Consider the following 15,159-nt stretch of genomic DNA (forward strand, 5'->3'; position numbering starts at 1 on the left):
CAATCAACCTATCCTGCACATCTTTGGACTGTGGGAGGAAACCAGAGCATTCGGAGGAACCCCACTGTGGTGAACCATCGTTGGTTCCCACTGGATAGTACTGAGCCAGGGCTGGCCAGTACTACAGGAATGTATATAGGTTACTGTGGGATTGTACTAATGTTGCTGTTGGGTTAGGGTGGGATTGATACACCTGTGTTTGTTACTGTTGTGGCACATCCCAGTCGGGCTCCGCCTCCTGAGAGAGGTATAAGACTCCCTGCTCTGGGATAGTGTGTTAAAGTTCTGATAGTTCCATTGTTAGTTAATAAAAGCCTTCTTTTACCGAAGCTTCGAGCCTCGTGTCCAATTGATGCGCATCACCCACGCAAACACGGTGGTCGGAATTGAACCCGGGTCTCTGGTGCTGTGAGGCAGCAGTGCTAACCACCATGCAACCATGCTGCCTATGAATAGTGAATTATTCTAGGAGTTAAAGAAAATATGAAAATGATAACACATCAACTTGGTAACATCACAATACTATGGAAACTGAAAAGAGAGGGCAGCATAGGGCAGATGCTTCATGTTTGCTGATTCCAGCAGCATTATTATGGAAAGGCACTGAGCAGAAGGCTGATTCATGGCCTTGTTGAAGAAAAACATTAGTGCAGGAATATTTCCCGACCTTCTACTCAACATTTTCTGAGCTGCATGCGTGAAGCATGACTCTCCCTTCTGATCTTTTCTTTTGCCCTTTGCCCAAGGCACACTAAAACCTCTTCTCAATTTTTGTCCTGACCTGGAACTGAGTAGAACAGTTTTCACAAAAACAGAAGATTTCCATGCCTTAAACAAAATGGTGCTGGAGCCTTGAATCCAGGAGACCCTCCCCCAAACCCCACACCCGCCATTATTGCCGAGGAGGGGAGGGGGAACAGGGGCAGGATGTATTTCACACATCTGCAGTTCACGAAGTTAGTGCCACATTCAAAAGTGAAACTGCCTTCCCTCAGAAGCAATCTTCATTTCTGGGATTTCCAAAATATGAATTTTACATAAATTGGAGAGAAAGGTCTAAATCTGCCAAAGTTTTTTGGAGTGATCAGTTACCTGGTTGGGATTGTTCAGAGTAAACATGAATGTGTGTATAAAATGAACAATAAATGTGGAACTGTCAAACTCTCATGTCATTTAAATCTCTGCTCTTTAAATTTTGAAAAAAAAGAACAAGTCTTCAGTTGAAAAAAATCAGTGCTTGCAACTTCAACAGAATTTTATTGACATAAGCCTGAGGGTTATCATTTTAGTCTTGGTGCTGTTTGTCTGTTTCTACAACCTATCATGATCCCAGTGAAGACCTGTAAATTCACAGTCTGATTGATAGCTCCAAGCGGTTACAAAGCTGCCTTTGATGTGGAGCTACGAATGCAAAAATCTGTTTTATAAGGGATTAAGTACTTGAAGGCATTTAAATGTACTGAATGGGCTTTTATCATTGGGATTCTTTTTTTAATGTAAAAGGGCCAGTATAAGGAGGAATCTCTTTAGCCAGAGGGTGATAAACCTTTGGAATTCTCTACCACAAATGACTGTGGAGGCTCAGTCATTCAGTGGAATTTTCCAGCCATTCCTGCCAGATGGATCTTCCAGTCCTGCCAATGGTGACCACCACTGTGGGTTCCCTGGTGACGGAGAGTGTGATCAATGGGAAACCCATTGACAGTGGCAGCACCATATGATCTCGCTGTTCATAGAAATCATAGAAACCATAGAAACCCTACAGTACAGAAGAGGCCATTCGGCCCATCGTGTCTGCACCGACCACAATCCCACCCAGGCCCTACCCCCATATCCCTCCATATTTTACCCGCTAATCCCTCTAATCTACACATCCCAGGACACTAGGGGGCAATTTTAGCATGGCCAATCAACCTAACCCGCACATCTTTGGACGGTGGGAGGAAACCGGAGCACCCGGAGGAAACCCACGCAGACACAAGGAGAATGTGCAAACTCCACACAGACAGTGACCTGAGCCGGGAATCGAACCCAGGTCCCTGGAGCTGTGAAGCAGCAGTGCTAACCACTGTGCTACCGTGCCACCCTTCTGTTGACCGATGGCAGGCCACCTCTGCCGTCGCAAAACATGCAGCAGGGAAGCAGAAAATCCTGTCCATTGAGTCTGTTCAAAGCAAAGTTTGATGGATTTCTAGATACCAGTGGCATGAAGGGATACAGGGATAGTGCAGGAAGATAATGTTGAGGTAGAGAATCAGCCATGATCTGGTTAAATGGTGGAGAAAGCTTGAGGGTGTGAATGGAGTACTCCTGTTCCAAGGCCAATCGATCGGCTCAGCGAGCTGGTAAAGATTGCATGAGAGACCAAAAATCTGGTACAAATCAGTTTTTCGCCACACGCAATCTTACCAGTCCTGTTTAAATATTAACGACATGATTAGCATGTCAATAGTGAGTCCTCGATGCCATCATCCGTGCTCATGTACACTTACCTAGAGGATTTTCACAGTAACTTCATTACAGTGTGAATGTAAGCCTACTTGTGACTAATAAATAAACCTTACTTTACCTCCTCATTGGTCAGACCTCAAGGCGGTGAGAATCACAGCTGATCTCCACCATCAGAGACCAGATGTGATGGCCTCACCAGTGGTATTGGAGGCCATTTTAACCTTGGATGATCGGGGCATGGCCAGACAGTGCCCATCAGGCACCTTGGCACTGCCCACCGGGCACCCTGACACTGCCCACTGGGCACCGCAACTGTGACAGTGGCAGTGAAAGAGGGTGGGGCTTGAGTGGGGTGGGGCTGTGACAGGGATAGACAAGGAAGGAGCTCTGCGTGGGGCGGGGGGGGGCAGAGAACTCTGTAAGGGGTGGGGGTCTGAGCTCTGCAAGGGGAACCAACACAGGGAGCAATCGGTGTGGAGGTAGATGACTGGCACAGGGTGCGGTCGGTGGGGGGAGGTTTGAGACTGACATTGGGGGGGTTATGCAGTGTGGGCTGCAGAGGATTATGACAGGGGACCCATTAGGAGGGTCCTGATGCCGGCAACCCTGTTGCCATGGTGGGGGGGTTACTGCTGATCGTGGGGAGGTGGATAGGGTCAGTGGCTTGAGGTCTCCCAGTTCACTGGGAGATCGGGGCACCTGCGCAATGGTGCTCCAAGTAGTCTGCAGCCGGCTCCAGTTTCTCGCTCATCCGACACCTTTTTTTCGTACGATTGCACCCTATGTTCCTATATAGAGAAAAGTTTGTAATAGATACTTTGAACTTTATTTTATTTAATCTCAGCATGGCTTCTGAGTTCTGCCCATTGTGGATACTGGGTAATTTGACATGAAAAGTGTAAGGACAAAAGGTGTTGAGTGTGGACATGAGTTAGCATGCGATAATAAGATAGCATTAAGCGCCATGCAGATGAGAGGGAAGCCATAGATTTGTATGGAGGTTATGGGGGGTCATGAAGTAGGTAAAGGGGCATGTGTTGACATTGAGGATATGAGGGTCTATAGGGGTGGGTGGCGTGAATGAGATGGTGTGCGTTGGCATAGATGGAGCATGGAGAGTGTGTGGGAGGTGAGGGAATCTGAGGGGTGGCGGCTGGAGGGCTTCTTTTTACATGTTTTTATTATAACTTGGATAAGCCCCAGAACACCGAGGTGAGCACGGGGAAAACAGGGAATACCGGCAATGGCCATTGATGGTGGTGGGGAGGGGGCATGATCGATGGCGGAAGGGGGGCGGTGGGGAGAAAAGGTGCCGATGATTGGGGAGGCAGTTTGGTTGGGGGGGCTGGGAAGAGAAGTGCTGACTCCAATTGTGGTGGGGGGTAACCACCTGAGATCTCTACGGGGGATGATTTATTCTTATTATATTCGCGATGCCCTTTAAAGATGGTGCCCCGATCTCAGTGCAGCCGGGCTTTGCTAGCGTGTTGAGGCCCCACCCCTGCATAACAGCATGAAACAATTTTTTTTTAGGCTGAGTGTTGTAAGATCTGGAGAGAAAACCAGCCAGAAACAACACTCTGCCATTTTTGGATAGGATTCCTTGCTCCCCTCCTTTATGCATATAATCTTGTACATTCTTTCTCTTCAGATAGCAATTTTGAATACCTCAATCAAACCTGCCTCCACATCCCCTCAGGAAGTTTGTTGCAGACTTCAACCGCCCACAGGATGTAGGAAATTTGTCTCATCTCACTTCTACTCCTTTTGCCCATTATTTTGAATCTGTGCCCTCCAGTTTTTTTATGTGCGCTTGAGAGAGAACAATTTCTCACTATTTACCCTGTTTGTACCCCTCAGGATTTTGAATACCACTCCTCTTCTCTCATGCTTCTTTTCTCCAAGGTAAATAGTCCTAGCCTCTCCAATCTATCCTCAGCTACTGTTGTTTATCCCTGGAATCATTCTTGTGAATCGCCTCTTCACTCTTTCCAATACTTCCTCAAGTATGGCACCCAGAACTGGACACAGTAATCCAGATGAGGCCTAACTAGTGGCTTATACAAGTTCAAGATGAGCACTTTACTCTTGCACTCAATACCCCTATTAATAAAACCTATGATACCTACAATACTCAGGGATCAGTGCTGGGTCCACTGTTATTTGTCATTTATATTAATGATTTGGATGAGAATATAGGAGGCATGGTTAGTAAGTTTGCAGATACACTGAGATTGGTGACATAGTGGACAGTGAAGAAAGTTAACTCCAATTACAGTGGGATCTTGATCAATTGGGCCAGTGGGCTGATGAATAGCAGATGGAGTTTAATTTAGACAAATGCGAGGTGATGCATTTTGGTAGATTGAACCAGGGCAGGACTTACTCAGTTAATGGTAGGGCATTGGGGAGAGTTACAGAACAAAGAGATCTAGGTGTACATGTGCATAGCTCCTTGAAAGTGGAGTCACAGGTGGACAGAGTGATGAAGAAGGCATTCGGCATGCTTGATTTCATCAGTCAGAACATTGAATACAGGAGTTGGAATGTCTTGTTGAAGTTGTACAAGACATTGGTAAGGCCGCACTTGGAATACTGTGTGCAATTCTGGTCACCCTATTATAGAAAGGATATTAAACTAGAAAGAGTGCAGAAAAGATTTACTAGGATGCTACTGGGACTTGATGGATTGAGTTATGAGGAGAGGCTGGATAGACTGGGACTTTTTTCTCTGGAGCATAGGAGGCTGAGGAGTGATCTTATAGAGGTCTATAAAATAATGAGGGGCATAGACAAGGTAAATAGTCAATATCTTTTCCCAAAGGTAGGGGAGTCTAAAACTAGAGGGCATCGGTTTAAGGTGAGAGGGGAGAGATATAAAAGTGTCCAGAGGGGCAATTTTTTCACACAGAGGGTGGTGAGTGTCTGGAACAAGCTGCCAGAGGTAGTAGTAGAGGCGAGTACAATTTTGTCTTTTAAAAAGCATTTAGATAGTTACATGGGTACAATGGGTATAGAGGGATATGGGCCAAATGCGGTCAATTGGGATTAGCTTAGGGGTTTTAAAACAAAAGGGCGGCATGGACAAGTTGGGCCTAAGGGCCTGTTTCCATGCTGTAAACCTCTATGATTCTATGACCACATGTTTTATTAACTGCCCTGACACTGCCTTATGTAAATATACACCAAATTCAACAAGGGTCCTCACTGATGTCAGGGGACCCAATTTAGCATAAATTTGAGGTCCTTGTCTGTTTGTGGCAGGTCCATAAAGATAGTGGCCAGCAGAATTCAAGTGGGAAAAAGTGTTAAGGCTTAATGCTCCAATTTAAAGGCCCTCTGCTCCATTTACATCAAGCAGGTTGTGTCAAAACTCTCCATTCTTTTTGATAGAATGCTTAGAATCAGGCCCCAAGGACATGAATATATTGTCATAGGATATTTAATGACCTCACACAAGATGTCAAGGTCAGTGAATGCACCTTCAAATGCCATGAGCTACCAACTACACCATTAGTGTCAGTCACTGTTCAATTCATTACACCCTCATCATTCATCAATCCAAACATATGCATACAATTTGCACGCTTTACTTCACCTGCACACACTTAGCACTTCTGCAATCCTCGCACCCACATCTGACAACTTCTACATGACAGTCACATCAGCCAAATAGGTTACATGACACTCACTGATACACTTCCCTCTCTCTTACACAACCGGTGGCAGCAGAAGTTAGCTGGAGGGAAACAGGAGCCCCTGCGCATCCTAAACTCCATGGAGTAGTCATTGATGGCCATTGTTGAAAAGGTCATTGCACAGACCATGTTCAGTGGCAGGGCTGAAATTGTGGAAAATGATGGTATGCTTATACCTAATCCTTCATCTTACATCCCACTTTCCCTTATCAGACACTCTCTTTTGATTTACATGTTGAAGGTGGTGTAAGAATCTACTTCTTACTTTCCCCTCTCCCGTAATCACATTCTTACCCTTAAGCCTTTTTCTCTCAGACATCCAAGGCGTTTAACTGGCCAGGCAATGAAGGAAAATCAAAAAGAGAGTGATGATGAAGATATACCATCACTTGATTTTACCCTCACAGACACAAGCTCAGATACTGACACTGCACTTAGCTTCGACGATGGATCAGAGAGGAGATTGTACGTGGAGATGAGAAACTAATAAAGTGCAACTAAGACAGTGAGAGGACATAGATGAAGACTTTGAAGAGACAGTGTACAGAAGAACACTGTTGGGTAAGCACAACTCAAGGCTTGATGCTTTGGGAAGCCTGCCAGGATGCATAGAGAGATCCAGCACCAATAGCATAGGGCTTTGCACAGAGTTTGAGACTAATCTTTCCAGCATGGAATAATATGGGCCAGAATTCTCCAACCTTGCCTGCGGCTGGCATTATCCAGTCCCAGTGCTGTGAATGGAGATTTGGCTGAGCGCCAAATTCTCCACAGCGGTAGCAAGACATGCGAAACCAAAGAATTCTGTGTGCAGATTTGGATGAGTGCCAAATTCTCCATTCCCACTGGCAGAGATAGCAGGGCATGTGAGACCGGAGAATTCCAGCCATTCATCTAATAGGCAATCTCACCATTTCTATTGCAGCACAAGCAGCAGTCACACAACGTCTCATGCCTGCAGTGGGAGTTCAGATTGCATTCTTGCAAGGTCAGCTTGCAACAATGTGAAGAGTACTACAAAAACCCAATAATCTGTCCTCCAATAGATCATTAGGTTTGCTGAGGTGACACCCCAGGGCATCCTCTCTCTGAATGATAACATTCGTCCTCCCACCACTGCAACTCCACCAGCATCCATGCTGTTGCTGTCAGCCCCCAGTGCTTTTGATATTATAGCATTCCTTCATTATACTGAAGCCAAATGTCAGCCTAGACTATTATGCTCTCAGGCCACGAAGTAGAACTTGAACTCATAACCAGTGATACGGAGTCAAGATAACATTTAATAAATGCTATTGAAAGTGAGTCATGTCTTGATTGTAATATTTTAATAATCGAAATATGTGACATGTCAGCAGTAGGAAATGGTGTATTTAATCATCAGATATTTCCAGTTGAGATTAAATATGCAATCTCCCTATTTTGCACAATATTGTGCCCTAACCCAACTTCAGAAATGCATTCATTCCGATGGTATTCACATTTTCCACAACACTTGAAACTTGAGTGAGCAAAGCTGCCACTGCAGTAAATTTGCTGTTTAGCTGAATCAGTTAGGAATGGGATTATTAAGAGGATATTATTTCATGAGCTCTTATGCCTTGCTCAAGGGAAAGAAACTTTCGCCCCATCCCTCTAGGATGGATTCAACCTTAAAATTCCAGGAGTGCTAGGATAAGGTGCTATTTCACCTGTTACTATATTGGTAATCCTAAAAACTGGATTAATAATAAGCCAGGGAATGCAAGCTCAAATCACATTCCCAAAACTCAATTGTATCAAACTGTTACAAGGAGATTTGATAGAGATGCACAAGATTGAGAGATTTGGATAAGCTATATAAGGAAATTTTCTTTCCATTTACTGATGGTACAAGAACTAGGTAACACAGATTTAAGGTTTTGGAAAGAGATGCAGGGGAAATGTGAGGAAGAACATTTACGAAGTGAAGCGCAATTTCAAAATTTGTGGATGACACGGAACTTTTAAAAGCATTGTGAACTGTGAGGAAGATAGTATCAAACTTCAGAAAAGATTTACCAGGATGTTGCCTGGTATGGAGGGCATTAGCTATGAGGAGAGGTTGGAGAAACTTGGTTTGTTCTCACTGGAATGATGGAGGTTGAGGGGAGACTGATAGAAGTCTACAAGATTATGAGGGGCATGGACAGAGTGGATAGTCAGAAGCTTCTTCCCAGGGTGGAAGAGTCAATTACTAGGGTTCATAAGTTTAAGCTGCAAGGGGCAAGGTTTAAAGGAGATGAACAAGGCAAGTTTTTTTACACAGAGGGTGGTGGGTGCTTGGAACTCGCTGCCAGGTGAGCTGGTGGAAGAAGATACGATAGTGACTTTTAAGGGGCGTCTGGACAAATACATGATTAGGATGGGAATAGAGGGATATGGTCCCTGGAAGGGTAGGGGGTTTTAGTTCAGACAGGCAGCATGGTCGGTGCAGGCTTGGAGGGCAGAAGGGCCTGTTCCTGTGCTGTAATTTATTTTGTTCTTTGTTTAAAAGCACTTAGAATGGTGGAATGGGTGTACAAGAGGCAGGTGAAATTTAATGCATAGCAGTGTGCAGTGATTCATTTTGTTAGGAAGAACATAGAGAGGCATTGCAAAATAAAGGAAACAATTCTAAAGAGGGTGCAGGAGCATATATATATAGGTGCATATATATAAATCAATGAAGGTTGCAAGCTAGGTTGATAGAGCATACACTATCCAAGGCTTTATTAATTTGGGCAGAGAGTACAAAAGCAAGGAAGTTATGTTAAACTTGCATAGAAGACTGATTTGAACTCAACCGGAATATTGTGCCCAGTTCTGGGCACCACAGTTGAGAAAGGATAAGAAGGCATTAGAGTGTGCTGAAAAAGGTCATGGGAATGCTTCCAGAGATGAGGAACACAGTTATATATTGGAGAAGTTGGATCAGTTCATCTTAGAGAAGAAAATGTTGAGGGGAGATTTGATAGAGACATTCAAAATTAAGGGAAGTCTGGACACAGCAGATAGGGAGAAATTGTTACCCTTGATGAAAGGATTGAGAACAAGAGGGCACAGTTTCAAGGTAATTGGCAACACGGGGAAAACCATTTTTATGCAGTAACTGATTAGGAGCTGGAATGCACTGCCTGAGAGTGTGGTGGAGGCCAGTTCAATCAAGGCATTCAATAACGAATTAGGTTAGTATCTGAGAAGGGAGAATGTGCAGGGCTTTAGTGATAAGGTGGTGGAGTGGCACAAGAATTGCTCTTTTGGTGAGCCGGCACAAACACGATGGGCTGAATAGCCTCCTTCTGTGCTGTAACCGTTCTATAATTCTGAATGGTAATGTCCTGAAACTTGCTGCCCATGAAGGTGGTGGAAGCAGAGACACTCAATGATTTCAAAGAACATTGGATGGTCACTGGAAGGAAATAAACCTCCAGGGCTATGGGGATCAAGCAGGGGAATGAAACTGACTGGATTATTCCCTGGTGAGCCACCATGAACCTAATAAGACAAATGGCCTCCTTATGTGCCATAACTGAATCCATGGCTCTATGACTATTTCAAAAAGAAAAAAAAGGAAATGAAAGGAAAACAATTAAGATGCAGTGCATCTAAATTTATGCTAAAAGCATTAACATAACAATGTTCGGCAATTTTACAAATACTATTTACCAAGCTAGATTAATTTCATTCTCTGAGCACCAAGCAAAACCATTTTGTAAGAGACTTTATAGCACTGTTAGTTCCACCTACTTTCAATCTCTTTTATTTTCATTTCCCATGGAATACAAGCAGTTTTGAAGTTCTCAAAGTCACGCTGAAATTTCATCCATTTCTGAAAGAAAAAAACGCAAGATATGGAGCCATTTTCTCACTAAAAATGAGAGTTGTAATTTTGTGGCAATTTATTTCCTTTTTAAAAAATACTCTTCTTTTAACTGTCCATTCAAGAAACATGACAGCAGATAGATAGCCACACCAGTGCCATTCTTGAATCTAAACAGAAAATTCAGGCATTTCATCAGAATTTGCATTTTCTCTTTTTATTTCACATTTCCAGCATCCACGTTATTTTGTTTTTGTATTAGTGCAGTTCTTGAATTAGATGTTGGCAATAAAATAATTGGTTCTCCCTGGCCACTGTCTGAAGCCTTTTGTTTATTTATTTACGGGATGCAGGTATCACTGACAAGGCCAGTATTTATTTCCCATCCCGAATTGTCATTGAGACACTGGTGATGAGGCTTCTTCTTGAACCGTTGCAGTTTGTCTGCTACTAGATAGGTGGGTCGATCTTACCAAAACAATTCTAAGTGCCAAACGAGTGTGAAAATGGGAGACAATCTCACTGTTTTTTTGGGGTGAGTTAAAAATGGAATCTTACCTCACTCTGTCAAAAAAAATGAAGCCAAATCTATTTTCCGCCAGCAGGGGGAGGGGATGGGGGCCTAAGCTCGTCGAAAGCTGACAGATAGCAACAAATGACACCATTGCACATGCTCATTCACGCCTCTCCCAGCCACTGCTGGTCTCTGCAGACAATCGCCACCCTCCCCACAAACGGACTGTTCACCCCCCACGCATGGGTCATCTGTCCAATCTCCCACCCCAAGCACACCCCATCCCCCAGCCTCGCATGCGGGGCTCCACGGCCGAGGCCCCCCCAACCACCTCCCCACACAGAGACCCGACGATCGCCAGTTGTAGACTGCGCAGCGTGCCTCCCCCCCAATCACTGTTGCAGAGTGCACAGCATGAACCCTGTTGGTCTGCCCCGCCCCATTGGCACTGCCTGGTTCCCAGTGGGCACTGCAGTGTGCCAGGCTGGCAGTGCCAGGGTGCCTGGTAGTGCCAGGCTGTTAGTGCCAAGCCAGCACTGCCCAAGGGGAACCTCCCCCTAAGCCCCCAACCTCCCAGGGGGACATCAACAGCCTCCAGTCCTATCAGCGAGGCCATCACCCACAGGTCCCCGTTGATAGGGACCATATATGATCCTCGCCGGTGAGGACCTTCACCAGTGAGGCCGCAGTGGCAAATGAGCCCAGATGATTCCATCCTGGGCTCACTTGTAATATTTAAACCCACATTCACATAGAATTTAATATTACAATCAGCCTTGCACCCTTTTCGGTTGATCTCACCGGATATCTGCAACTTCTCGGCTCTCTCGTGATCTTATCGGCTTGCGCCACCCATCGGCCAACTGGGCAAAATATTAAGATTGTGGCCAGGGAGTTCCAGAATTCTGATCCAGCAATGATGAAGGAATTTTTATGTATTTCCAATTCAGGATGGTGGGAGACTTGAAGGGGAACTTAGAGATTGTGATGTTCACATGCATCTGCTGACTTTGCCCTTCTAGGAGATCGAAGGTAAGGTTTGGAAGGTGCTCCCAATGGAGCCTTAGTGAGTTGCTGCAGCGCATCTTGTAGTTGGTTCATACAGGCCACTGTGCATGGTGGTGGAAGGAGTGAATGCTTAAGGTGGTGAATGGGTGCTTTATCCTGGATGGCGATGAACAACTTAGGGCGGCACGGTAGCACAGTGGTTAGCACTGTTGCTTCACAGCTCCAGGGATCTGGGTTCGATTCCCGGCTTGGGTCACTGTCTGCACATTCTCCTCGTGTCTGTGTGGGTTTCCTCCGGGTGCTCCGGTTTCCTCCCACAGTCCAAAGATGTGCGGGTTAGGTTGATTGGCCATGCTAAAAAAAAAATTGCCCTTAGTGTCCTGAGATGCGTAGGTTAGAGGGATTAGTGGGTAAATATGTAGGAATATGGGGGTAGGGCCTGGGTGGGATTGTGGTCAGTGCAGACCCGATGGGCCGAATGGCCTCTTTCTGTACTGTAGGGTTTCTATGGTTTATATGGTTTGAGAAGGCTCCTATGAAGCACCTTGGGATAATTTACTATGCTGAAGGCAGTACTGAAATTTGTTTGAGTTTCCCTTTGTCCCCCTGGGAATAGCACTAAATCTTGGCTTGGTGCTTCTCTAGCAGTTCAGTTGATCTCAAGGCTGTATTGCATAGAGAAAACAAAGATCTATTTACCCACCATTGTTAGAAGCGAGCTTTCAGTTAATTCCTATTTTGGATTTAAATATAAGTTTTTGAATTTTCAATTTTAACTCTATGTCATCAAATCAAATTAACCATGCTCTTTAATGTACATCAGGAAGGTCAGTTCTAAGTACAATAGTAATAATTCACTTTATGGTTACACTCTTCTAAAATCTATTCAATAAGAAACTGGGTTCCTCAAGAGCAACTAGGGATGGCCAATAAATGCTGGCCTTGCCAATGACACATATTAACCTGCGATTTTTTAAAACTACATTTGCTTAAGGGTGAAGTGGAGGGTATGGAGTGGATGGGTGGGCATCGGTGCATATTGGAACCAGGTGGATTATGCACAATCTCAAAGATATACAGAGATGTACTACATAGACCCATTAGGATAAGAAAACGCAACTAACAACAGTCAGCAAAGATACAGTGGCTTCATGTAGAAATATTGCAAGAAAGCTTTCAATAAAAACTAACAGCAAGAAAAGACACAGATGTAATCCTACCCCAGTGTTCAGTCACTTACTTTTGTCATCATTACTTTATAGGCATAAAATTTTTTGCCTTTTCCTTTCCCAAGCGCACCTTCAAATTTCTCCACAAATTCCTGCGCTTCCCTGAAAATTGGGCAGAAATGACTTGATGAAACAAAAGCTACACCACGCTAAAGATGTAGCAACTAATTATATCAAAATCAACATGTTTTCCTTGTCCATGATTAGCAACGGTATCACTGTCAAAGTTTACTTCAGACCAAACAAAGTATTGTGTCACATTCTACCTAATATAGGGCATAAAGATAAACATAAGCAAATCCTAAATGTTCACCCCATCCATATTGAACGTGATGGCCTTAGCAAACTATTAGCAATTTCAGCTTCATTACAAAGTGAACAAAGTAAGGCAACACATGCACCTGCTGGAAAATCTCTTCTTGCACTATTCACAATATAGCAGATTCCTATTCCTCTGTTTCAGCATTAAGCCTTATCTTTTGAAAACATGTCTTGGCTGAAAAAGTAATGGTTGAATTTACTTCGGGGGCTCTCTGTCCCCTCTGAATGGCCAGTCAGTATATTTGAAGCTGCACAACATTCCCACTGGAACACCACTAAGATTCTGCATTGGGTGGCCATCCTCTTTGTGATTGGGATTTTGCTGGGTGCCTGTTTGGCATAAATAAATAACCTCAACTCGAGAAAAGGATGGAGAACAAAAGACCTACCTTATCACAGTACTCACAAAGAGGAGAATTCAGCGCTGAGTGTTGTCAGGTTACTTTTTCCTGGAGGTTCCCGCCCAATATCCACACTTCCATTTTTTGCAGCTTAGTGCATTTTGCCACCTTGACATATTTGTTTACATGAAATCTCGGCCCAGATTTTCACGACCACAGAGAGGCTCCCTGTCATGGTGAAAGTAACAAACTGCCCAAAAATTGGAAGTCCCACACCTGAACACAGCATTTCATCATTTAAGTCATTAGCTCTCGCCACTGAAATAGGTCTTTGGTAGGCCAGGAGTGTGAAATCCCTAATGTGTGGATTAAATAAGGTAAGAGCAGGTCTGAAGTTTGTGGATTCATTTGGTTGGCAAGATAACTCTTTGGAAAGGTAGGGTATCCCTTTGGAACTAGCTCTAGGACATCTTTGGGTACAGTCAGGTGCCTTTTGGGATAATACGTTGCCCTGGGAATTGTTAAAAGGAAGCATTAATGTGCATATGAAGTGTATAAACTCAATACTGTCAAGCTCATTAGAACTGTCGAAAGACCTGTTAAAGTTACCTGTTAAAACTCTCAGAAGGATATGACAGAGAACATTGCCAAGCAGTGAAGCTATTTAAAAGTCTGGCCATTTACTTCTTTGATAAAAAGGCCTGAAATGTTAAAAATTATTCCTTCCTCTTTGACCCTGTCTGTTCACGTAAGGCTGGGGGTTACTAGATTATTGCTATATGACTGATTTCACAACCTCCTTTATCACAGCAGGATGCATTCCATGTCACTGTTTAAGGGACAGCTACAAATGGTTATAGATTATTTGATGTGGGACTATGAATTCCAATCCTTGTTTTTAAAGGGGATTGTGCACTTGAATGACAGGGTTGCTATTATAAGATTTAATTTAGCTGAATGAATGGAAATACAGTAAAATAAATTATGAATAAAGGTTTATTTAAATTTATTAAAGTCTGCAATAGGTGCTGATAATTTTTGTTCATAGAACTCCAGCTAATTTCTGCATGAGTATTGAGGTCTGCCCATGGTGGATACTAGGTGAGTTTGAGGTGGCATGGATTGGCATGGTGGGGCATAGGAAGAGTGTTGAGAGTGAGCGGTGTTAGGTTGGAGTGATGTTTTGTGTTTAATCTTTACTTTTTATTTTTGACCACAGTGCTGAAACCCCAAGGCAGGCCTTCTGCCCCACTTGCCTCCGCACTCAACAACCTCCTCATTTCCCCTAGGGCTGTCTGCCGGATTCCTATTCTAGCCTGCTCCCGTGGATGCAAAATCCGACATCCGGGCAGCTGCTTTTAAAAGTCAGATTTCTGGATCTGGGAATTCTCCCAACTCTGTGCACACAACTCAGAAGCGAAAATCTGGGCCCTAAATTTGGCTCATCAAAAAATGACTGTCATTTTCATTAATGTTATCATATCATTATTAAAAATCCAAATCAGGTTTGGCACAGTATTATGTCCCACTTTTTATAATGCAGATTGACTTAGTTTATGCATGCAGTTCCTGGTGTGAGACTGAGAGTGATCCTTTGTTCGACCCCTGTTCTGTACTGATATTGGAAATGGGGCAGTCGGCTAGGATTCTCCTGATATCCAACCTCTGATAGAAAGTTTATAATGGATTGGGATAGAAGCAGGCTCAACTATGATCTTTGCCTGAGTAAATAGCTTGCAGCAATCACTATCTAGTCTTGCAAATAAAGACCACGGAT

General features: G+C 43.9%; 1 protein-coding gene across 2 annotated transcripts in view; it reads right to left on the reverse strand.

The window, feature by feature from the left end:
* LOC144494935 (transmembrane channel-like protein 1) overlaps positions 1-15,159 on the reverse strand; it is a 107,421-nt gene that overhangs the window by 33,631 nt on the left and 58,631 nt on the right. For both annotated transcript variants that reach the window (XM_078214559.1, XM_078214558.1), the window contains 2 exons: positions 12,732-12,822; positions 9,897-9,978 (listed from right to left, as the gene is read on the reverse strand). In XM_078214559.1, the coding sequence (XP_078070685.1) occupies positions 9,897-9,978; positions 12,732-12,822 (173 nt within the window). The remainder of the gene's footprint in view (positions 1-9,896; positions 9,979-12,731; positions 12,823-15,159) is intronic.

This window comes from Mustelus asterias, chromosome 6 (genome assembly GCF_964213995.1).
Source record: "Mustelus asterias chromosome 6, sMusAst1.hap1.1, whole genome shotgun sequence".
Taxonomy (NCBI): domain Eukaryota; kingdom Metazoa; phylum Chordata; class Chondrichthyes; order Carcharhiniformes; family Triakidae; genus Mustelus; species Mustelus asterias.